The sequence below is a fragment of the Panthera onca genome, chromosome C2 (assembly GCF_046562875.1).
Source record: "Panthera onca isolate mPanOnc1 chromosome C2, mPanOnc1 haplotype 2, whole genome shotgun sequence".
Lineage (NCBI taxonomy): Eukaryota > Metazoa > Chordata > Mammalia > Carnivora > Felidae > Panthera > Panthera onca.
In genome coordinates this window covers 4,494,309-4,519,205 of record NC_138347.1, presented here as the reverse complement: position 1 = coordinate 4,519,205, position 24,897 = coordinate 4,494,309, and the positions used below count along the sequence as shown (strand labels likewise).

The following is a 24,897-nucleotide window of genomic DNA, read 5'->3' as shown; positions in this document are numbered from 1 at the left end:
ATAGATTGATTACCCTACTGGTCCAAGCAAAGGGGACAGAAACAAAGTCCAAATTTAGTTGAGGTTGCTTTCTACAAGTTGGTTCTTGGAAGAGTCGATCCAGTTAGCCCACCAGGAGCTGATGTCCAGCCACCGGCACAGAGCAGAAGTCCCCTGATACCAGAGCATGGCGCTGGGGAGCAGAGCTGCGGGGGGAGGCGGGCAAGATGGCCCCCTTGGAGGGGCCACTGCACGGCCTTCACCCCTGCCAGCAAAGAGGGGCCTTGCTGCTCCAGAAGCCAGTGCCCCCAGGTCTGCAGAGAGCTTTCGAGCTCAGCAAAGGGTAGCCTTGCCCAGACAGAACACTCTCAGTGGGTCCTCACAAACTCTCGCTGTTTGAAATTTCAATGTCCGCTGCGTTCTGCACACCTGTCCATATATTCTTATCCGTAAGTCCCCAGTGGCGCCCGTCAGCTGCTGAGCGACTGCTTAGTGACAACAGATGTCAAGGATGACGTCCTAACGCAGCTTCCTCTATGTAAGTAAACGCACCCTTAGATCTAAATAGCTTCCCCGTAACTCGTAAACAGGTGGATGTAAAAGCATAATAAACCAATACATGACAGGAAGTTCTCTGCCCCTGTCCCCACGCCCCGGGGGCCGCCGAGACCCCAGCTGTGAGCTGCACCTGTTTACTGCGGCGGCCTCTCCTGCGGACTGGGGCCTTGCTGGGCTGCCAGTCTCCCCTGTGTCTGTGGGTTGTGTGGGCTTGGGCGAGGGGGGGCTGGCAAAGGTCCAGCCTGGGAGGGGACCGCCTGGGGACAATGGGCCACTCTGCCAACTTGTGTCTTTGCGGAGCTCGTGAAGGAGACGGGAGGTGCTGAGCAGCAGGGAACCTACCCACCAGCTTGGACTGAATGACAGCTAATGCCTAAGGCCCACGGTTCTTGGCCGTGCCCGAGGCACAGTCTGTTTCCTTTTTTTTCTTTTCCTGACAATGTGCAAAAAAAGAAATGAATCTCGTCCAGCGACAGCCACCGCCATCCGGCACAGCAGCAGGGCACATGATGTATCCCCCAGACTGGCAGGTGGGACGGCAGGACCCAGTTTAGCTCACCAAGAAGTTCAACTTGCCGACGCTGAACCTTCAGCAGCCAGGAGGAAGCAGGGGCCAACGGAAGGCAAAGGTAAGTCACGTAGAGGGACCTTCAGGAAGGGTGCGTTCCAGCCGCCGGCCAGAGGCGAGCACCCCAACCGCGGCCATAAACCTGCAAGCGTGGTCTAACCCCAACAGTACGGCTGGTGCCCCGCAGTCCCCCAGGCACCTCTGACATGCACCAGGGGCGCCCGGTCTCTGGGGCAGCAAGTATGGGGGCTTCTTTTCCAGGTGCTGGGGTCTCCCTCCTGGGAGCTCTCCCTGCAACTATTATCACTGTGACCATTGCTGACCCACCCCTCTCCCCACCCCACCCCTGCTCAGCAGCCCAGGGCCTGGCTCCTGTCCTCCCTCTGGCCAGGAGCTCCCACCCTGGGTACGTTCTCCCTGCTCAGTGAGACGCCTCCTCCCCCGCCAGACATCCCACATCAGCAGAAGCAAATCCTGTGCGGGACAAGAACACAGGGACCTCCCAGAGGCACACGCACCTCCCGTCTGCAGCCCAGCATCAGGAGAGGCACAAATTCTGCCCCAAATTCCCAAGGATGATGATGGGACTCCGATCACAGGCCAAGCCCGTGAAGTCCGGTCTGCCTCTTCCGGGGCCCGAGAGTGGCCTGTACAGCCAGTACGAGCAGAAGGTGAGCCCCTGCACTGACCTCATCGGCTCCCTGTGGACCCTGGGTGCGGAGCGGGACCTGGCCCCGGCCACCATCGCTGTCATCGGGGACCAGAGCTGGGGCAGGAGCTCCTGCGGGAAGCTCTGTCAGGGTCGCCCTCCCCAGAGGCAGTGGTAGGCAGAGCTGGGCCGGCTCTGCTCTCCCCGCGGGCCACAAAGCATCCTGGGGGTACCAGGCGTTTCAGACATTGGCCCCGGGAGGCTTAGGTCTACGGGCATGGCCTGGGCTGCCCCCAGGTCTCTGACCCCCTTTTGCATCCTTAGCCGTCGCTGGGCCTGTGTCCGTCGGGGCCCGGAACCTGACGGCCCAGCCCTGACTCCAGACCTTGTCCAGTGGTCTGTGGCAGGCATGTCTTTGATGACACCGAGCTTGTAAGTCTCAGGTGCCGTGTGAAGTCGTTCCGAAGAATTTTCTCAGTGTTTGGAAAAAGCGATTAGCCAGGGTCATAGCGTGATAAGACACGATGTTTTTCTTAAAAAAAAAAAAAAAAAAAAAAAGTGATTTTGTACGTCTACGATTTAATAAAATAAAGGAAAAAAGGGAGGAAGGAGATAGTACCCTCCTCGTGGGTTGGGGGAGGCTCAGTCCTGGTCCCTTCCCTTGGTCCCATCTCCTGCCAGTGCTGTCAGAGGCCAGACCCAACCAGAACCCAGGGTTTGGGCACCACCGACGCCGTCTTGCCCGGGCCACCCCCCGCCCTGGGCACAGAGGAGGGTGTGGGGACCCCAGTGGGCTGCCCAGATCCTGCACAGCCCCCAACAGCAGCTGCCTCGCCAGATGCCCCGGCCTGGGCTCCCTCCAGGTCACTGGCAGCCCAGTCCTTGATCCCAGGGGGTCCTGTGGGATCCCGGTCAGCCCGGCGGAACACCTGATGCACCAGAGAGGAAGGATCCGGGGCAGTCGTCCCTCTGCTCTGCCGCGGGGTCGGCATTTTGGGGAGAGGGGGCAACATGGTGGAGGGTCTGGTTGCCGGTGGCAGGCATGTGACCCCTGGGCATGTCCCCAGGCTGGAGGAGACGATAAACGCCCTTACAGGGCCAGCAATACAAAGGATACATCAGTGCTCAGGACTCGGCGACAGGAACGCCCGGCCCCAAGAAGCCCAGGGCGATTCCAGCCTTTCTGAGCTCCGGCTGTGCAAACTGCCCACTGAGAATTCCCTTGAACCCCTTCCTTCGGACGTCCAGACTCTTGCCCTGGCTCTTGCTGCCTTCTCCCTGCACCCACCGTCCGCAACTGTGAGGGGGCTTGGAGACGCATGGATCCCCCTGTTCCCCACATTTCCATCTGTCCCCTTTCCTCAGCCGCCACCTGGACAAATGCAGGTCCTGTGGCCAAAGCCCGAGGCCTGTCTCCAGCCCGGGAGTCCTGGGGGCCCTCAGACACTGAGCCGCGACTCCGGCTCGTGTGGCAGACAGAGCAGCACCGTGGGGACGTGGCCACGGTCGGCCTGGAGACACTCCCCTGCCGATGCCTCTGTCCCCGGGCCTGTGCTCCTTTGTGCCCGCCCAGTCCAGGCGGCCCCATCACCTCCCAGCCCTGGACAGGGACAGAAATTTTAGTCCAGGACTCTGGGGACACTGGGGCATCTCCCTTGGGGGGTGAGAGGACAAGGCACCTGCGAACTTGGAATGTTTGGAAAACTGCTCAGGACCTGTGACCTGGTGCTGAGAGAATCGGCTTCCTCCGGCCGGTCCTCAGGACCCCTCCCAGGTAGGAAGGAGATCCTTGAAGGTGGGAGGCACGGGGTTTCTGCAGGTGAGGCTCTGATGGCTGCTCCCTCACTGTCCTGGCTCCTCCTCTGCTGCCTGGTCCCCACCAGGTGTTTCGGTCTCCACCGGGGAGCCCGCTGCCTCTTCCTTCCAGGCTTTTCCATGTGTTGGTCCTCCTCTGAGAAAGGCCCCCGCGGGACTCCCGGCTGTCCTGGTCACCGCTGTCCTGGGGCACTGCTCTGGAGATGATGAAAGCGGGCCCTGTGGGACACGGGGCTCCATGTGACCGGTAACACAGCGTCCGGGGTCGAGGCCTTTCCGTGGCTTCCCGCGCTCAGCTCCCTGAGAATTCGTGTCTGCAGGCCTCGAATGGCTGAGCAGAGAGACCCCCTCCAGAATGGAGAAGTCCTGCCCCCAGTCCTTGTGTTCACCCCCAAATATGGATGACCACCCCACAAGGCTGCTGGACAGAGAAGGATCTTCCAGGCCAGATTTTCCAGGACTCACTTCCTGTTCCTGGGTGGATCGGCGGCTAATTCCAAGAGGAGAAGGAAGAGGGATGCCGGGAGGTGTTGAGGACTGAGGACACCCACGGGGACAAGACGAGGTGACTGGGGAGCATCGTCCTTATGTCTCCACGCTTGAGCTGGTAACCAATGACCTCTGTCCTTGTCTTGTCCTTGGCTCGCGTGCCCCACGTATCTGATTTCTGCCATTGATACCCTCCCCTCACCTAGATCATCCTGGACATCATCTCGTTTCAAGATCGTCCCCTAGCCCGTGGCCCCTCAGTGTGACCTCCTCTGCTGGAGGCTTGCAGAAATGGCTGGGGAAAAACACCCCAGACCTGCTGAGTCAGAATCTGGACTTGAACCGAGCTCCAAAATGGGTCGTGTGCACTCGAGTTTGAGAAACCAGGCTCAGAGCAGAGCCAGCTATACGACTTAGGGGCTCAGAGCAAAATAAAACAGCAAGACCCCTCGTTCGAAATGACTTAGACTCTCAAGATAGTGAAAGCAGACAGCAAACCAGGAGGGGACCCTTCCGAACACGGGGCTCCATGGGATTAGTCCTGGTTCTGAGTGTGTGCGCACAAAATATCCTCGTTGGTCCCTTTTCTGGTTTTGAAAAACAACCCGGGGGAAGACTCCCGTTTTTTCCGGCTCACCTACGGGGCTTGCTCCCAAGAGCACGTCATGGCATGTCTGGTGCCCCCTTGGGCCTGAGGCCACTTGGACATCACTGTGAGTAGCAGCCGAGCCAAGTGCGTGCAGAGCCGGGCAGCTGGGAGGGGGTGACAGAAGTGAGGCGGGTGGGGGGACTTTCTTAGCTCTGTCTATATCTCCTCCCTCCGGCCTCGAGATTTGCTTTGCAAAGCTCTCGTGGAGAACCCCGGGGCCCAAATCTGCCTGTCACTTCTCCACTACCACGCCTGTCCTTCGCCCCTGCACCGAGACTTGGCTTGCAGATGTGATGGGAGGTCCCTGCCGATGGCACTGAGGGGCCATCTTTACTGACACTTGGGTCTCTCTTACCAAGTGTGCACGCCGTCGGACTTGTGGCCCAGGGACCCTATCCTTTGGCCATCCTCTAGAACAGGAACTGTCCTGCCCACGGACAAGGCTCAAGTCCAGCTCAAGGATAAATTTTTTTTCATTTTTTGAGCACTATTATAGATTGTTTCTGTCATATGTATGACATAACTGTTTTTTTAAAACTTTTAGGACAATCGGCAGCTTATAGAACCCGGACACAAGTAGACCTTCCCGCCCACGCAGGTTAAAGGTCGCCATCGGTTCCACAGTAAGGAGGAGTCTGAGACACAGGATGGAATCACTGAGTATTTTTTAAGTTTATTTGCCTGTTTTGAGAGAGAGCTGAGGAGAGGGAGAGAGAGAGTCCCGAAAAGCTTCGGGCTGTCAGCACAGAGCCTGACGCAGGGCTCGAACCCACAAACCACGGGATCATGACCTGAGCTGAAATCAAGACTGGGCCACCTAACCAACTGAGCCGCCCAGATGCCCATCACTGTATATGATTTACGTGTAGGCTGGGGTACATATTCGGTATCCCCTAAATTAGATGCCGTTCTCAAAAAGTCCTTTGAACCTCCAGTGAAGACTCTATAGAAATAATCTACTTGCAAAAATGAACGTAAGGGAAGAAATAATCTTGCTTTCCTTCTGCTTCCTTTTCTCCATCCCTTCCTTCCATACCTCTTACCCCCCAAGAGACAGTGCAGGGGGATTCCTACAAAACGTTCCAGGACCTAAGAGAAGTGGCAGGTGGTGTTAAACAGGGACACGGGTACTACGGACATGGTGTGTCTGCTTACGTGATCTTGTTCGGCCGAGGGGTCCCACTCCTGAGTTCCTCTGCTGTCCCTCTGGCAGACCCTGGGGTGGCCGGGGGTTGACCCTGGGAGGTCCCCTCTTCTCAGGGGTCTGCTTAGCTCCAGACTGACCACTGGCCTTCCGATCGGCCCCCCCTTTCCAACAGACAGGAAGCAGGCAGATGGGCTTTTCCTTAAGTATCGGGAAGTAGAGGGGTGTCTACACCGCCCAGAAACACGCTGTGCTAAACACACAATTGACTGTGTGTGTTCGTAGTGTGAGTTTATGTGTGTGTGTTGGTACGTGCTTTTGTGTACATGTTAGCGTGTGTGTGTCTGTGTTTATCTTCTCATAAAAGTAGTATATACCTGTGTGCGTTATCTGTTTGCTGCATAACAAATTATCCCGAACCTGGTGACTTCGAAGACAGAATTTGTTCTCTCCCACAGTGTGAGAGTCAGCAACTGCAGGGTCTCGGCTGGGGGGCTGTGGCTCAGGGTCCCTGGGGAGCCGTGGTTGAGGTATTGTCGGCGTCTGCATCGGCTGAAGGCTCGACTGTGGCTGGTGAGCCGCTCTTCACGTGGCCGTGAGCGGAAGGCCTCAGTGCCTTACTTTGTGGACCTCTCCGTCGGTCCCTGGTGTCCTCAGGACGGGGCTGCCAGCCTCCCCCAGAGCGAGCCATGCAAGAGAAGGCAAGAGGCAGTCACGACACATTTACTGCTAGTCCCACACGGTCACTTCCGCCATATCTATCTTTAGACAGAAGTCCCTATGTCTGGTTCGCGCTCAAGGTTTCACCTTTCGGAGGGAAGAGTGTAGAAGAATTTGTGGGTGTATTTTAAGCCACTGCCGCGGTCACTGGCAAATATCAAGAAGGGTAAAGAAAGAGAACAGAATCCCTCTGTAACCCCACCATGAACGTGTCGGTATGTTTTCCTCCAGGCTTTCGGAAGGTGAATATCTATGCTACCTCTGTGTTTGATGGCCACACTAGTGGCCTCAGAGACCACTCCCCAGGCTTCTGTGAAGTGTTTTCTAAGCACCAGAGACATTTGGAGCCTCCTACCACTGCTTTTCCTCGGATGGGTCATTAATCTGAAGGCTGGCTTTCCCGTCTCTGGGCCTCCACAGCCCAGAACACCATAGCTGGCCTTGGAGTTAGCATCAGCCATGAGCTCATCAGGCTGGAGATCACCTCCCTGAGGTTCTGGATCTGACCCTCATTGATCTTCCCAGCATCACCAGTGTGGCCATGGGAAACCAGCCCCAGGACATCACACTGCAGGCAAGTCTTTCTAGAACTTGGGAATGGGCCAAGCTGAAGTTCGGGAGACTTCTAGGTCTTTCTAGAACTTGGGAGTGGGCCAAGCTGAAGTTCAGGAGACTTCTAGGTTTCTGCGGGCAGCAACAGGGCTTCTGGTGTGCCTCCCCTGCCCTTGCGCTGAGTGGTTGGGGAGGAGACTGGGGTAGCAGTGCCCAGGGCACGGGGCAGAGCTATTAGGACACAGGTTAGAGGCTATCACTCCCCAACACTCTCCAGTGTGGTTCCATGTCCATCATCATTAAAGCTTCCAATGGCCAGGACGCCTGGGTGGCTCAGTCAGTTAAGCGTTTGACTCTTGATTTTGCCTCAGGTCATGATCTTGCGGTTGGTGAGTTCTAGCCCTGTGTCGGGCTCAGAGCTGACAGCAAGAGCCTGCTTGAGATTCTCTCTCTCCCTCTTTCTCTCTGCCCCTCCCCCACTTGTGCTCTCCCCTCAAAATAAAGAAATTAACTTACAAATAAAAGCACCCAGCGTCTGATGTGCTCTGGCCCCATTCACTCATTGGCCACACCCATCACTATGCCCCACCCCTCATCCACTCCAGCCACACCTGAATCCTCAGTGGTCCTCGAACCTACCAGAAGGTCCTTGTACTTTCTCTTCCCTCTCTCTGAAACGTTCTCCCTGCCCAGCTTTGACGTGGCACGTTCTCTATGTCCCTCGAAGTTCTGACAAATGCCACCTTCTCCAGGTTGCCCGATACCCTGGACCTGGTCCTTGTGTCTGTTGTCTACATTACCTCCTGGGGCACAAACCCCTGAGGGATAGTGCCTGTGTGCGTAATAGTGAATCTCCAGACCCTGGAATGGACCTAATGCCTATGAGTGCCCGTAACTGATGCATGACTAGAAGGTGATCTTTATGGGGTCTCTCTCTGCCGGCAGACATTCTGGGGAGCAGTTACCACTCCTCAAGACCCTGTCAAAATGCACGGGAAGATATGTGTTTCACACACTGGTCTCTACCCCAAGCCTACTTCATCCCCAGGGACGTCGGCAATAGCAACGTCTGAGACATTTATGGTCATTACAACCTGGGAAAGAAGGTTTGCTACTGGCATTCTGTGGGTGGAGACCAGAAATGGAGCTAGATTTTCTATAATGCACCCGATGGCCCCTGCCACAAAGAACCATCCATCCCAAATTGTCCATGGTGCTGAGGTGGAGAACACTGGATGGTCTGTTCACTCACAGACATCAGACCGCGTGCTACGCCTGGGGGTAGCAGGGGGAATAAAGACCAACGAGAAGATGCCTTTTAACTGAAGGACAGTTCACGTTAAAATTCACTTCCCGAAGTCGACTATAACTTTCCTCGGTGAAGTTTTCCCATGGTTAGGACTTAATTTGGCCTGTTTATATTTGTCGTCTTTATCTGGCCCGGCACTTAATTGTTTATATGATGCTAGCTTGTGCTTATGTGATGCAAATTTCCTACTTGTGGCTGTGCAGTATTATCTTCTGTGTGCAGCTTAACATAATTTTATGGGACATCATGAGAGCTAAAGCACATGTCAATTGGAGCAACTATTTTATTTCATTATTTTTTTAAAATTTTTTAATGTTTATTTTTATTTGAGAAAGAGAGAGAGAGAGCACAAGTGGGGGAGGGCCAGAGAGAGGGAGACACAGAATCCGAGGCAGGCTCCAGGCTCCGAGCTGTCAGCACAGAGCCCGATGTGGGGCTCAAACTCATGAGCTGTGAGATCATGACCTGAGCCGAAGTCAGACGCTTCACTGACTGAGACCCCCCCGGGAGCCCCTGTAGCAAACTATTTTTAAAAATATGTCCTTAGATGTCAGCCTTTCCTTGTTTGTTTGTATTGTCTGTGGGCAAAAACATGATTGAAATTTGGTGTGTGAGGCTTATCTGCTCATATCTCTCTCTGCAGATTCTAAGAAATTTTATTGGATTTCTCTAATTTGAGTGACCCCTTCCAAGAACAGACTCCAGAAAAAGTATTTAATATTAGGAATGAGCACATGTAGAGACTTTATTGACATCAGATCCTATCACAGCAGGCACAGAGCCCCTGTGGCTTGGGGACCTCTACAGGACTGCATGGGGACACTGAGATGGCACGTGACGTGTCACAAAGGCACCCCTGGGCTTTTGGGGCAAATACAACACGTACACAAACACTGTCATAGAAGGCACAATCTTAGAAGCATCACAGGAGAGATTTAGAAAAGGAGAGATCTCGTCTGGCTACAGGAGGCAGAGTCCTCGGGAAGGAAGAAATACCAGTGGTGGGTTAAAAAAAAAAAAGTTTAACATTTATTTATTTTTAAGAGAGAGAGAGAGAGCCAGAAAGAGGGAGACAGAGAATTCAAAGCAGTTTCGGTGCAGGGACTTCCTGACGCTCAAACTCAAGAACCGTGAGATCATGACCTGAGCCAAAATCAAGAGTCAGAGGCTTGACCGACTGAGTCACAAGGCGCCCCACCAGTGGTGGGTTTTGAAGAAAGGTAGGAAATCAACAGAGAACATATTAAAGGCAGATGGGCAGGCCTTCCTGTGGAAGGGATTGGCTAAGCCAACGCCCAGGAGTATGAAAACCATGTCATGGTCTCAGTTACCGGTTTTCCACCATCACACCTGTCTGGCCATATTGTTGGTTGCCCAGAGATATACTCTTCCTTTGTGTGCTTTTTTTCTTTTTTTTTGTCATCAGATCAAGGCACTCATACATCCAGGGGCAACAGACCATCAACTTGGTGGTGGTCCCCTGTAACGTGGACATTGCCAGCACAGAGGCACTGAGCGTGGCTCGGGAGGTGGACCCCGATGGAGACAGGGCCAGAGGTAAGAAGAAAGAACCTAGCTTCCAGAAGACGGGTAAGAAGGGGGAGACTTCTTATATATTTAGAAGGTCCCTTAATGCAGCACCGTTAGAGACAAGAGCTCTTCCCAGGAGAAGCTCCATGGGCTCAGGATGCATTCACACCCTGTGGATGGGTATCTCCACTCACAGGGTTAGAGGCGTGGCCAGAATTTGGGGGTTCCTCACCCTTCTTCCTCTGCCCCTCATTTGCATTCACAAACCATCCTGGATGGGGTGGGGGCGAGAACTACCTTATCTGCTATCCCACAATGGTCTGGAAAGGAGAAAGTGACTGGCCCTTCAGATCTGCCTTGCTACAGGTAAAGTTCTTGGGACCCATTGGTGCATGGAAAGCACCTTTATAAGGTCTCAGCGAACATTCTACTGGGCCGATGTTGGAACAAGAGGGCCTGCAGAATGTATATTCAAGCAGAATTTGTAGGCAGCTGGGGTCTGCTAAATTTCTTAAAAAAAAAAAAAAAATAGTCACCCTGGAAGGCATTACAGGGAACTTGGTTTAAGAGCACACACTGTCTCGTTTGAGTCCTTGTTCTACCACTTTCTGGCTACATATCCTTGGGTAATATATTTAACCTCTCCTGGCCTCGGTCTCCTCATCCATGAAACGGTACTCCCAGTAAGTACCTATGTGCTGGCTTGTTGGAAGGATTCCATGAAGAAATACTGTACACAATGCTACTTAGGTCTGTGCGCATAGTATTTTCTCAACAAACGGTTGCTGCTATGTTTTTTAATTTGCAATATTACCATTCAACATCCCTTCTCCACCAACCATCCCACCTACCCGTCGAGTTGACCTTCCTGGAACTTTGCAGGTCATTTCCCTTGACTGAATGCACACTCATCATATAACCGCCTTTCCCGTTTCTTCCCACATAGATGCCTGGTTTTCCAGTAAGGACAGAAATAAACAGTAGGGGCAAACCCCTCAAGTATAATGTTTCACCATGCGCTGGACCACGCTTGCGGCCTGTTAGCTATTGACTTCTCCAAGCATCACAAACGCACTGAGCCAGAGAGAACACTCAGGCTTTGGGTCATCAGTCATCGTAGGTCAACCTTCTTTCTCCCCTCTCAATCCTAAGTCGTGAAGGGTGTTTTACTGATGGCCACAGTAGGTAATATCATCGGTCTGGGAGGGAGAGCTATCTGGATATCAAAATCTTTGTAGAAGTGGGGTGGGGTGGGGCACTTGGGACTTAATGGACGAGTACAGAGTTTTAGGTCTGCAAGATGAAAAAAATTCTGGTGGGATGGTCACACAACAATGAGAGTGCAACTTAAAGTCGCTACGGCGGTAACGTGTATGTGATGCCTATTTCACCACAATTTTTTAAAACGCACGTAAGTTTCAAAACCAGGGTAACTGAAGGTGGAGTGAAGGCAGGAGAATCATACTTTCATTAGCTGAATGATTCTCTTGTACGCATGAGTGATGTGTGTTTTACCACAATTTTTTTAATAGGAAGCTAAATGGATTATCTATACAGTACTTCCAAAAGGGTGAAAACGAACAAATTTGGTGACTAATAGAGTGGTGGTTTATATAATACCAAGTTACAAAAAGAGCTGTGAGTCAGTATATTTACAAACTCTCCACCAGACTGGTTCCCCACCCGTCCATTGCTAACTGCACACTGTCTACACAGCCAGCTCCAGCTCGACTCCTGTCGCCACCATGGCACAGCGATGGCACTTGTTAGGGTCACCAGTGCCCTCCGTGCTGCCAAACATGTGGTCACTTCTCTGTCCCCATCTTTCTCGACCTCAGCCAACATGGCTGACCGTATTCCCTCCTTCCTGAAATCTTTCCTTCCTTTGCTGTAGCACACAGCCTGCTGGTTTCTGGCTCACCATTCTCCCTCGGTCTCCTCCTTCACTGGCCACTGGAGGTCACATTCTTAGTCTCCTGGTCTGGTTGCTTCTTCAGTTCTCTGATCCCTAAAGTCGGAAAGCCAAAACTTTGCTCTGAGATCCTCCCTCGTCAACACGTGCTCTTTAGGCAAGCTTATCAGGTGAGCTCATCTCTATCAGCTGGCAACTCCCAGATCTAAATTTGTGACCCTTCCCTTTCCCTAGACTTGACATTTCCAGTTGGATGTCTGTCAAAGGTCTCCAATCTCGTGCGACCAAAACATAGCTCCTGATACCCCACCCTGCCTCAGTCCTCCTCCCTCCCAAGGCTTCTCCTCCTATTCCCAGCACCACATCTGCCTGCCCAGTTCTAGAACTAAATCTAAGAGTCACACTTGATTCCTCCTTCCCCTGCTTCCATTTTTAATTCATCTGGAGTCCAGATGACTCTGTCCCCAAAACCAAAACCACATCTGTCCACCACGCTCCATCACCACGTAGGCCAGGCCCCCTTCCTCTCTTGCCTGGACTACTCAAGCATCCTCCTGCTGGCCTCCTGGCTCTCACCTTGCCCTAAGTACACCCTCCACTGACCTTTGAACAGGTAAATGAAGTCGCGCCCTTCCTCTGCTTCTACCCTAATGCGTCCACGCCACGTACAAAACCCTAGGCTCCTTTCCTGGACGACAAACCCTCCTGTGACCTGGCTCCATCCGCCTCTGTGCGCATGGTTCCCTTCCACTCTGCCTTTCCCACCACCCTTCAGTGTAGCTGTGAGCCCGAGGGCCTGGAATGCTCTTTCTCCTTCCTCACAGGGCTGGGTGTGCAGATCTCAACCCATAACGCTACCCTCCCAGAGGCTTTCTGTCCACTCAGCCCAGCACCGCACCACCCACACCCACCTGCACTCATTTGCCGGCACATGACCGGATGTCACTTCTCTGCGTAACGCTTCTCAATAGCGTTACTCTCAAGGTATGTTTCTTTATTTCTCGCAAATCACAAGACTAATGTATCTGGCTTTTACCCGCTGGAAGGTGACGGGGTAGTCACACAACAGGGACTCTGCAGTCTTGTTCACTGCTGCTTCCTCAACTAAAGTAGCGTGCTTAATAAGCATCTTTCAATTCCATATGAATGTGCAAGGTATGCAGGAAGGAGTTAATTTAAAAAGAGAAAAAAAAACCCTAAAGCATCTAAAAACGGGTGACCGTTCCCTTCTCTGTGGCGCAATAGTTGGGATATTAGATGATGCTTAAAGCCCACTGCAGGGCTCGAACTCCCAAAGGGTGAGATCCTGACCTGAGCCGGGATCCGGAGTCTGTCGCTCAACCGACCGAGCCACCCAGGCACCCCCTAGCGTGAATTCTGATAGCAAGTCTCACTCTTTATTATCTTCCCACTTTTTCTCAGGATAAAGGACAGGGATGTAGGCATTCCTGAATGATTGCTGGCTCCCAGGAGGGGCTTCCCCAGGTTTGCTGCCTCGTCTCCCACTGGAGGGTCCTCTCCTTTCCTTTGGGAAGTGCGGGCGTACATTCAGAGATGTGTCGGCTCTGTTAGTAACAAGAAGGACAACTTCTGCCAATAGGAAGGTAAAACAGAGAGACAGACATTCAGCTGCTTAGAGGCCAGGAAGGTTTCAGGAAATGATAGGCCAGATGGCCAGACTTAACCACAAATTAAAAACAAGGACGAAAATAGCAGAAGATGACGTTCGGTTCCCAACATAAACAAACAAACAAACAGAAACATGCAGTGGCCATTTGATGCCCCAAGAATCGAAAGAAATACTCAGAATTCAAAGCTTTCGATCCAATCCAAGTGGGAGGGTATGTGGGGGCAGCGGGGAGAAAGGGAGGCCGGGAGGACAATGTCAATGGAGGCACCCACAGGAGGAGGGCAGCGTGATTCTGTGACAGGAGACACCTGAGAGGGGCACCGACCTTCTGCACAGCAGGGACTGAGCCCTTGCGGGCAATCCGGTGGGCGTCAGTCAGTAACGATGATGCGCGCTGCCTGGTGTCTGGAACCCAGCAGGTGCCCGGGAACGTTTGTTCGATAAATCCCACAAGGCAATTAATGAATTGCATAGCGAAAGAACAATAAACACGCAGATAAGAGGGGTGGCGATGGAACGCACCGAGAGGGTGTCAGGCGCGGGGCCATCGCAACAGAAGGCTTCTCTGGTCCTGGCCAAAGAAGGATCCCAGAGCCTCGCAGCCTTCAAGTATATTTGAGGAGAAAACGGAACATTCCACTGCCTTTTGCTAACCATCTCACAGGAATCCCGACCAAAGCAGATGTAGCGGGCAAGGCACCAAAAAAGTTGTCGTGAGTGTGGTGTGGAATATCACGTCCCGTCTTGAGAAGGGTTACGGGATAGCGACGTATGGAGCCGGCAGGAGATCAGATCACGAACAAGCTGACGTTGGCGGAGGCAACGAAGGAAGAAATGTTCTTCCAGACACATCGGTATTTCAGGTGACATTCTTCAGGACGGTCCTAGAACAGAACTCCGTGGGAGCCAGCCCTGCCTTCCGGAACCGGCCAAGGTAAGGTTACCAAGTGATAGAGATAAAATTATACAAGTTTTATAGTCATGCCAGGTCTGGGGTGGGGCCCAAGAATTTATGTTTCTATCAAGTTCCCAGTTGAGGCCAATGTTACTGGTGCAGGGACCACACTTTGAAAACCACCACTCAAGGTCTTTGGGAAAGTCAAGGCTTGGATGAGCAAATGCATTGAAGTGGTCGGTCATCGTGCGTCCGGTTGTAAATCCTGAGGGCCCAGGTGCTGGGGACTCACCGCTGACGTGAGAAGCATTCAGAACGGTGTCGAAAAAATGAGCCCCAGCGATCCTCCCTGAATTCACGTAAATAACAAATACTCTGCAGCCAGACTGCCTGGTGTGTGGCCTTGGGCAAGCCACGTAACCTCTCTGGGCCTTTACCATCAATCGTTTTCTGATGAAATACATTCACATTTGTAGAGCCCTTAGAACTGTGCCGTCACTTAGAAAACAGCATGCACATTTTTTAAAATTTAATTTTATTGGGGTAAGAACACTTAACATGGGGTCTACCCTCTTAACAAAAATTGTTTAATATTTATTTATTTTGGGGAGACAGAGTGCAAGCAGGGGAGGGGCAGAGAGAGACAGAGATACAGAATCTGAGGCAGTCACAGAGCCCGACGCGGGGCTCGAACCCCCAAAGCGCAGGATCATGACCCGGGCTGAAGTCAGACGCTTAACCGGCTGGGCCACCCAGGCACCCCTTAACAAATTTTTAAGTGCGCAATACAGTCTTGTTAACTACAGGCACGATGTCGTATGGCCACGTCTAGACCTATTCATCTTGCATAACTGAAATGTCACACCTGTTGATTAGCAACTGCCTGTTTCCCCTCCCCCAACATCTGGCAACCCTCATTCTACCCCCTGGTTCGGTGAGTTTGGCTTGTTTAAATGGCTCGCGTAAGTGGGATCGTCCAGTCTTCGTCCTTCTGTAGCTGGCTTATTTCACTCAGCCCAACGTCCTCGAGGTCCATCGATGCTGTCACATGCTGCAGAATCTCCTTCTTTGTAAAAGCCCAATCCTATTCCTTTGTGTGTATTTTCTTTATCCATTCATCCACCTGTGGGCACTTAGGTTGTTTCCACATCTTCTGATCGGGCCAGCATCCTCAAAGGAGTGCTAATATCTCTTTGAGATCCTGATTTAAACTACTTTGGATAAATACCCAGAAGTGGGATTGCCGGATCACACGGTTGCTCCATATTTCAATTTTTTGAGGAACATCTCTATGGCTTTCCACGGCGGCTGCATTATTTTGCATTGCCACCAACAGTGTACAGGGGTTCTAATTTTCCCACGTCCTTGCTCACACTTGTGTGGTTTGTTTTAAATGTTGATATTTATTTATTTTTGAGAGAGGGTCAGGGGCAGAGGGAGCGCAAGAGAGAATCCCAGGCCGGCTCCACACCGTCAGCACAGAGCCCAGCGTAGGGCTCGATCCCACGAACCATGAGGTCGTGACCCATCGGCCATTTGTATGTCTTCTTCGAAGAAATCTCTATTCAAGTATTGGGCCCAGTTTTGATTAGGTTTTTAGGATTTTATTGTTGTCATCATTGTTAAATTGTGGGAGCTCTTTAAGTATTTTGGGAACTAGCCCCTTATCAGTTATATGGTTTGCACATATCTTCTCCCATTCTGTAGGTTGCTTTTGCCTTTGTTCGTTGTCTCCAGGGCTGTGGAGAAGCTTTTCCACTTCCACTAAGCTGTAGTCCAGCTTATCTGTTTTTGCTTTGGTGGCCAGTGCTTTTGGTATCATACCCATGAAATAATTTCTAAGACCAATATCGTGAAGATTTCAGCCTATGTTTTCTTCTAGGAGTTTTACCATCTCAGGTCTTACATTCAAGCCTTTAATCAATTTTCAGCTGACTTTTGTGTATAGTGTAAGTTGCATTCTTTTGCATGTAGATCTCCAGTTTTCCATCATCATTTGGTGAAGAGACTATCCTTTCCCCGTGGTATATTCTCGGACCTCCCCCCCCCGGCCCCCACCCCGCCATCAAAAACCAGCTAACTGCATGTGTGTGGGTTTATTTCTGGGCTCACTGTTCTGATCCATTGGTCTGAATGTCCACCTTTATATAGTACCATAGTGTTTTAATTACTGTAGATTTGTCCAATCTGTTTGAAATCAAGAAGTATAATGCCTTCAGCTTTACTCTTCTTTATCAAGATTGATTTGGCTATTCGGAGATAATTCTGTATTACAAGAAATAAAATACTAGTTTGGGCAAGTCACATAACCTCTACGAAGTTAAGTTTGTTTTGTTTTCCTGTAGATAAAACAGGTGACATACCTCATGATTTTATTGGGATGGTAAAGAGAAAATAAATTTCGCCTTTCTAACACCACGCTTGCTTAGGTTTGGGCTCACTCTAATTAGCAACTGTCGCCCTAATGCACTACCTGGCTTTTCTGAAGGCATGTGTCATCCTGGGGAGGTGAGCTTACCGACCCACTTATAAAGCCCAGAATTGGCAAAATGATCACTCACATAGGTTGTTGGCCTTAGAAATAAAATAGTGACTTATTTCTCCAGCAAAAATGAATTTATTTGGGAATGACAGAGAATTGCAATTTGGGGGGTAAAAAGCCATGGCAAAACCATAGGCAAGTCCCACAAACAAAGGAGAAGAATTTTATTTTATACAGAAGAAGGAGAAAGTTGGGTTGTTTTGAACTCAGTCCATCGGAGAAAAGCACGCGTTCAGGGTGCTGACGGCTTTTCCCTGGCTGAGCTGCAGGGGGTGGTTGGTCGCTTGTAGGGGATGCCGTGCACGTCTCTTCCTATTGGGGCCGACAGTTGATGATTCCTGTTGAGGAGTCCTCTGCCAGGTCTGTAAGGGACACTTCTTGGACAGTGGTATGGCGGGAGAGCTCCCCCTTCTGGCTTCCCGACTCCCTTGCAGCAAGGTTTCCCTGAGCATTAACACCAGGGTCCCTCGTGAACGCCCTTGTGCTCCGTCTTGTTTCCGAGCTCTCCTGGGAGGAAGGAAAGGCCACGGTGCCCCGTCTGGCAGGAAGACTTACCCATGGGCTCACGTTGCCTTGTAAGTGTGAGTCGACGGGTTGAGTTTCAATGGGTTGAGTTGCAAGTTGCAAAAGTTACAGCCTACCCAAGGCACTCCGTCCTGAGGTGGTTGAGACACCCCACTGAGCTGCCCACACAAGCCAAGAAACAAGCACGTTCTGGAAACCAAATCGCTCGTGGCCAGGGGCTCACAGGGGAGCTTCCGAAACTGGGAAGTAACAACTGCCTAATGTCGAAACGAAGAGCCGATCAGTCAATCTGGGAAGCAAGAAGGGAAGGAAGAAAACTATAAACCATTTAGGAGGGCAAAAGGAATGAACACTGACTCAGCAAATGTATCCTTTTGCAACAGGTTCACACTTTGTCGACCTTGACAGTGAAACAGCTAGTTATTTTCCCAGCCTGTCAGACAAAAGCAACGAATTCTTCTGAGCCAGGAAACATGTACTCCCAAGAACACTGAGTTGGAAGAAAGAAGCCAGTGGTTATCCAACTGCAATGTGCACAAGAATCACCTGGGGGCGCCTGGGTGGCTCAGTCGGTTAAGCTTCCGACTTCGGCTCAGGTCATGATCTCACAGTCTGTGAGTTCGAGCCCCGCGTCGGGCTCTGTGCTGACCGCTCGGAGCCTGGAGCCTGTTTCGGATTCTGTGTCTCCCTCTCTCTCTCTGCTCTTCCCCTGCTCATGCTCTGTCTCTGTCACTCAAAAATTAGTAAACATTGAAAAAATTAAAAAAAAAAAAAAAGAATCACCTGGAAAGTTTATTTAAATTCAGATTCCTGAGTCCCAATCCAAGTTTCTGGGTCAATAAATCGGGGGGATGAGGGGGCAATGAGTTTGCCCTTCTAACTTCCCAGGTGATCCAGGGAACCTACCTTGAGGAGCCCCAACTCTAGTGGGATTCCCCTCAGTTCACAGAAGAGGGCTTCGAAAGACGTATCCCTGTCTAAAAGACACAACCTTGTCAAACTGACAAAAACCTTGGTGTTTTGCAAAAAGACGTTGCATTTTGATAGCCGTTTTTGATAGTACATTTCACAATATTTAAATCGTCTACATTCAAACTTTAATTTTACATTTGTGATATTTTAAGCTAATTTTTAAAAATTCATAACGATTATGATAATGATGATTTGAAGGATCAGGAAACAATTTCATACATTTCTGACTATAGATTCAAACTGCCCCTCCTCCTCCCCCCCCAAAGCACCTGTGAGACCTTATGACTTCCTGGTGTCATCCAAAGTCATCCGCATTTTACGAGGCCTCGGTACGCTAATCCACAAACTGCCTCTACACCCGAACACACTCCTCCCGCCTGGCTCGGGGACCTCATTCGCCGAGGCAGAAGCTGGGCCCGCTGGGCACTCAGGCATCCGTGTCCACCTGCACGGGCTGTGGAGGCGGTGAGCTGGGTGTGCCCTGGGACCCTCCACCACTGACTCGCTCCGTGATGGTATCTGGCCATTAGCCTCTCTGAGCCTTAGATTCCTCTCTTGTAAAACAGAGAAGCAACCAAGCCACGTGCTTTGTCCTGCAGTTGGGGGCGGGGTGCTTAACTGAGATGTGGAGGGTGCTTGGCCCAAAGACAACCCTCTGTGGTGCCTCTCTGTGTCCTTCCTTCTCCTCCCCTTCATTATCATCGCCATCGTTGATTGGTTAGGACTGTACCCCGCCTGCCACCAATATCCAGGCCACGTCCCCTACCAAAGCGCCGTTTATCAGTTTATAACACTCAAATTATCACTGACAGAGCATTTTCGTAAAGAAAGCTTACGTTATTTTCAAGTGTACTTGTTCTCTAAATACAAAGTGCGAAGCCAAACCCAAGCCCGGCCGCTTCTTGGCACTTCCCCACTCCAGTGACATAACAAAACTGCACACCGGGTCATTCGAGCTGTATTGCATGCAGAGCCATCCTTGGGCTCTTTAACAGGTGTCCATCTTAAACTTAAACATTTTTTTACAAATGTTTGTTTATTTTGAGACAGAGAGAGAGAAGGTGGAGAGGAGGGAGAGAGAAAGAGAGGGAGAAAGAGAATCCCAAGCAGGCTCCACACTGTCAGTGCAGAGGCCAACACGGGGCTCGATCTCACGAATCCGCGAGATCATAATCTGAGCCCATGTCAAGCATTGGACACTTAACCAGCTGAGCCACCCAGGCGCCACAACAGGGGCCCGTCTTAGCGAACTTCGCACAAAAATAGAAATTCCGGACCCCCTCGAATGCTGTCACAGGGGATTCGGCCCACGTATGGAAGAAATCTGTCAGCCAGTTCCATCAAGCTGCGGAGTGTCATCGTTCGCTATTGTTTTGTTCAGAAATCACTCCCGTCGTTAGAAAAGCAAATAAGGGAGAGCCACCAGAGGGCGACAGAGAGGCCGCACCTGTGTGGAGAGGCATCCCCAGCAATGAAGCGGATAAAATGTTCTTTCTGATCCATGAGGATTCCTGGGGACTCCAGGTGACAGGCACAGAAACTGGCTTCTCTGTCACCCGCTCCCTTTAGACGGCCGCATCCTTCCTGGTGGCCAGCACATCCTAAGATGGCCCTCCTTGCGTCCCTGCCTGTGGCGTGCTGGCCGCCCCGTTACGCAGGAGCTGCCCTCCATTTGTCTTGCCTGAGAGATGGGATGGTTGGGTGGCCGATGGGATCCTCTCACGGCCCCCAGCCCAACACCACACGCTGCTGCCCCAGGCAGGTCCCAGCTCTTCAGTGCGGTTACGGCTCAGATCGACGACTCTCTCTCATTTTCGGAAAATTAAGGTGTTTAATCAGGACCTCGGAAAGTTAGAAGAAGTCATAAGGCAGAACGAGACCTGCTTCTACAACAAAATCAGGGAGGAGTTTAAAAACTGGGTTCTCACACTTACAGCCAATACCCCAAACGGCAAGTCCTAGGACGAGGCTCCGCCTAAACACGGTGTCATGTTTACCAAGACCAGAAGCTACTTCTGGCACATAAGAAGCGTGCAGACAGATGAACATGCCCACGCGAGAGACCACGGGGCCCCTTAGGCTTTCCTACAACTGCTTCCCAGCCACCAACGTGGAGCCCCGCCCGCACCAGGAGACAATTCCACCGCCTCCAACTTTCTCTGGCTTCTTCGTTTTGAGGCTGGACAGTTCGACTTACTTCTCTTCCCTTCTTGTCTTCACCCCTAGTGCACGACCGACCGAAGAGGTCAGTGGTTTCGTATGTGCTGCCGAAGCGAGCACACGGGTCGGTGGTTTGATAAGAGTGTCCTTGCTTTGCCTGGGGAAGTTCCAACTTTCATTCTGCTGTAGCCCTGATGCCAGGAGGGTGTTTGTGTGTGTGTGTGTGTGTGTGTGTGTGTGTGTGTGTGTGTATGTGCGCGCACGCGTGCATTGTATCTTTGTTTTAGCACGTAATAAAACCAGCACTCTTTGTGTCTGGATGTGTTCTCGGGAGATCTGTAAGTGCTATAATAACAGGTTTCTGTTTCCATTGAACGAATCCAGTGCTTTCTACCAGTTACAAACACTCAGCTTCTCTCTCAGGGTGAATACCCTCAACTGAAATGTATTTTCATAGAATAACAATTTGGTTTCCTAAAAGTCAGTTTTCCTCGGGGCGTCTGGGTGGCTCAGTCAGTTAGGCATCCTAGTCTTGATCTCAGCTCAGGTCTTGATCTCAGGGTCGTGAGTTCAAGCCCCACATTGGGCTCCACGCTGGGCACGCAATCTACTTGAAAATTAAAAAAAAAAAAAAGTCAGTTTTCTTTAAATTAGCATTATCAGATCATAAATTTTTTCTCATTATGAAAAAAACCTCCGTTCGGGGCACCTGGGTGGCTTAGTCCGTTAAGTGTCCAACTTCAGCTCAGGTCATGATCTCATGGTTTGTGGGTTCGAGCCCCGTGTGTTGACAACTCAGAGCCTGGAGCCTGCTTTGGATTCTGTGTTTCCCTCTCTCTCTGTCCCTTCCCTGCTCATGCTCTCTCTCTCTCTCTCTCTCTCAAAAATAAATAAACATTAAAAAATTTTTTAAAGAAAGAAAAGAAAAAAATCTCCGTTTAGAAACATTGCCTTAGGGTACAGTGGGTAAGCCAGACTTAAATTTTAAAAAGTTCCTATCTTTAAAATGTCTGGGGAATTTATAGAATTCACCACGGTGGTTTGTTTGGTATTGCAGTTAGAAATATTATCCACGGGGGCGCCTGGGGGGCTCAGTCGGTTGAGCGTCCGACTTCGGCTCAGGTCATGATCTCACAGTTGGTGAGTTCGAGCCCCGCGTCAGGCTCTGTGCTGACAGCTCGGGGCCTGGAGCCTGCTTCAGATGCTGTGTATGTCTCTCTCTCTGCCCCTCCCCTGCTCACACTCTGTATCTCTATCTCTCAAAAATAAATAAATATTAAAAAAAAATTTTTTTAAGTTGAGGCCAAGGTTATAGCTGCGGGCTTGCTGGGCTGGCCGCTCCAGGAGCACCTGCTGTTTTGCACCTGCTGAGGACTTAGTTTGTGCTCCCCGGGAGAGATGGAAGGAAGCACCCGGCCGAGTTCTCATTTCTGCATTACCTTCTGCAGCACAGGGTGATGTAGGCTTAGTGCTGATCCTCTGAATACATGACTGTGCCTGCTGTCTGACCCGTTCTTTGAATCTTTATCTACTACAAAGACCGAATTGTCCACTAGTCCTATTCCAAAATCTTTATAAGTTGGACTTAAACACACTGCCACAGCTGTGTGGGTTTCCCCTTCAACAACTCTGATCCCCCTCTCAGTAATGGGGTGCCAGGGATGTCCAGCTTCCTTCTGCGCTCTAGATAAAAACCCTCTTCTGCCCAGGCCTGGGTCGGTGGGTCTGAATCTCATTCCACAACTCAGGTGAGCAGGAAAAAGGATTTCTGCCATTTTCCCACAACAACTGACTGTCTTTTATCTCTTTGGCCAGTTGGTAAAAATGATACCTGACTTATGACCGCTCCACCGTTCCTAGGGGCTGTGTCTGACCCCCCGGGTGCCTCACCAGGGGTTGGGGGACAGGCCCCGTCCTGGATCATCATTTCTCCAGGCTGGAGAGGAGGCCCCACGGCAGTGGAGAGGGCAGGACCTGCAAGGGACAGAGGACAGGACGGATGAGGACAGCAGCATGGGCTGCCGAGGGCCTTCTTAAAGTCACCATGTAAAATCCCAGGCCTTCTCTGACTTGAATTGTGTTTAATTCCATCTCAACACAATAGTGCAACCTACGATGTTTAAACAAGGGCGAGAAAAGAAGGAACATGTTTCTCTTTCTTATCCAACCAGGACAAAGTTGAAGACATGAAAACGAAACAAGCAGAGGCAGCAGAAAATCGGGTCCGACTTCAGTTTGGAATATGGAACAGCTGGTTTTGTCAAGACCAGATTTACCGCGTGGTTCTGAACAGAGTCCGGGAAGAGGTTTTTTTTTTTTAAAAAAAATTTTTTTTTTTTTAACGTTTATTTATTTTTGAGACAGAGAGAGACAGAGCATGAACGGGGGAGGGGCAGAGAGAGAGGGAGACACAGAATCGGAAGCAGGCTCCAGGCTCTGAGCCATCAGCCCAGAGCCCGACGCGGGGCTTGAACTCACGGACTGTGAGATCGTGGCCTGAGCGAAGTCGGACGCTTAACCGACTGAGCCACCCAGGTGCCCCCGGGAAGAGGTTTTTAACCCAGTGGGCAATCCTGTGCAGGACCTTGAGTAGAAACGGTCTTTCTCAAATGATAGGTCTTTGACTTCGCCCATCACTGAGATCGAGTTGTGCGCGTGAGTGCATATTTCTTGGTGAGCGTGTAGGTCAGTGCCACGGGTGTTTGCCCAGCAGATGCTGGGCACTCTGATTGACAGTTGTGTCACTGAGAGAAGGTGGGAGGGGCCACTACTGTGTATTAAATCCCTTCTGCAGTGATAAATACTCACATATTATCTCAGTTATAGTTTAACAGTAACCCTGTCAAGGGACTTTTAATTAATTCGGGAATCAGGCTTTTATTTTCTTTATTAAAATTTTTTTTAAGTTTATTTATATTTGAGAGAGAGAGCGAGAATGAGAGAGAGCAGGGGAGGGGCAGAGAGAGAGGGAAAGGGAGAGAGATTCCCAAGCAGGCTCTGAGGGGTCAGCACAGAGCCCGACACAGGGGCTTGAACTCACGAACTGTGAGATCATGGCCTGAGCCGAAGTCTGAAGCTTAACTGACTGAGCCCCCCCAGGTGCCCCGGAATCAGGCTTTTGATGCGGCAAAGCATTTACTCAAAACCAATTCCAACCGCAGAATTCTTTATATTTCATGCTATGCATCTATTACCAAGCCACTATTATTGGAATTCAGCAAAATACAACCAGCACTAACTTTACTCGTTATAATTTGGTTTTCCTTGAGGTTCAGAAGGCACTCAGGTCTGGAGCAGCCTCGAACTCACTGAGTCCACAAGACAGGAAGGAAAAACCCTTTCCCTAGATCCCGTAGCCCCGTCACCTCCAAGGTTTCCAACCCTCCGCCCACATGGGGTGCATAGAACGGAAGGTGGCTTTTAACCCGCAAAGAAGCCCAACTCTGGAAGCCTTTTCTTCATCAGAATAGAAAGTAGTTACCCAGATGTGGGGCCCAGCTGCCAGGCAAACTGGGCATCCCTGTGAAGAGAGGGAACGAGGTGAGCCTTAAAGCACATCCTGATCAGCTCCCAGGAGGGGCCAGGGGATCAAGGGGCCCAGAGGTCTCTCTGGGAGGTGGAGCAGGCATGGGGGTGGAGGAGGGGGAGGAGCTCCTGTGAAGGCTGGGATGTCCAGAACGTGCTATGGGTTTGCCAGCTTACAGGGTGGGTTCATAGTGCCAGAGGGAATGCCTGATCCTAGAGTTCGGGGCAGCACAGAGAGCGCCTTGCCGTGGTTGGATGCTGACCACTGGAGTGGGGTGGACGGGACCACCGGGACCTCTCGAGGCAACTATGCACTCATCCGAGAATCCCAAGGCTTCCCTGCAAGCACAGGCCGAGACCCCTCCGGCTGACCCTTCTTCCTCCCTCTTCCAGGAAACCAGCAAACGTCTGGCCAAGCAGATCCCATTCGTAATTCAATATTTCATGCTGCAGCAAACGGGCACTCGCTTACAGAAAGCCACGATGCAGATACTACAGGAGACAGACCACTATTCCCGGCTGCTTCAGGAACCCAGCGATGCCTCCACCGAGAGGAGATTCCTTAAGGAGAAAACTGACCGGCTCACGCTCTCCGGAAATCATCCAGTTAAAGGGCGCGGATGCACAAACGGGCAGCAATGCTTTGGGGTGTTTCCCGCCGTGCATTCACCGTGAGATGGCCCACGAAGTGGCTCCGCATCTGGGACCGCACTCTGTCGCCTTCCCTGTCCACCTTCGCTGGATTGCACGCAGCACCAGAGTTTGGGTCTGACA

General features: G+C 51.3%; 1 protein-coding gene across 1 annotated transcript; it reads left to right on the top strand.

Annotated features, from left to right (window-relative positions):
* Positions 1-986: 986 nt before the first annotated feature.
* Positions 987-24,802, top strand: LOC132684381 (interferon-induced GTP-binding protein Mx2-like; the record flags this gene model as incomplete). Its single annotated transcript, XM_081790099.1, is given in 17 exon segments — positions 987-1,255; positions 1,554-1,907; positions 1,909-2,051; positions 3,120-3,242; positions 6,992-7,054; positions 7,057-7,149; positions 7,272-7,281; positions 9,865-10,022; positions 14,201-14,280; positions 14,282-14,367; positions 18,842-18,953; positions 19,685-19,895; positions 19,898-19,940; positions 20,256-20,389; positions 20,665-20,683; positions 22,727-22,904; positions 24,316-24,802. Coding segments are annotated over 17 exon segments (2,559 nt in total), but the record flags the coding sequence as incomplete, so codon positions are not given.
* Between the last annotated feature and the right edge of the window lie 95 nt (positions 24,803-24,897).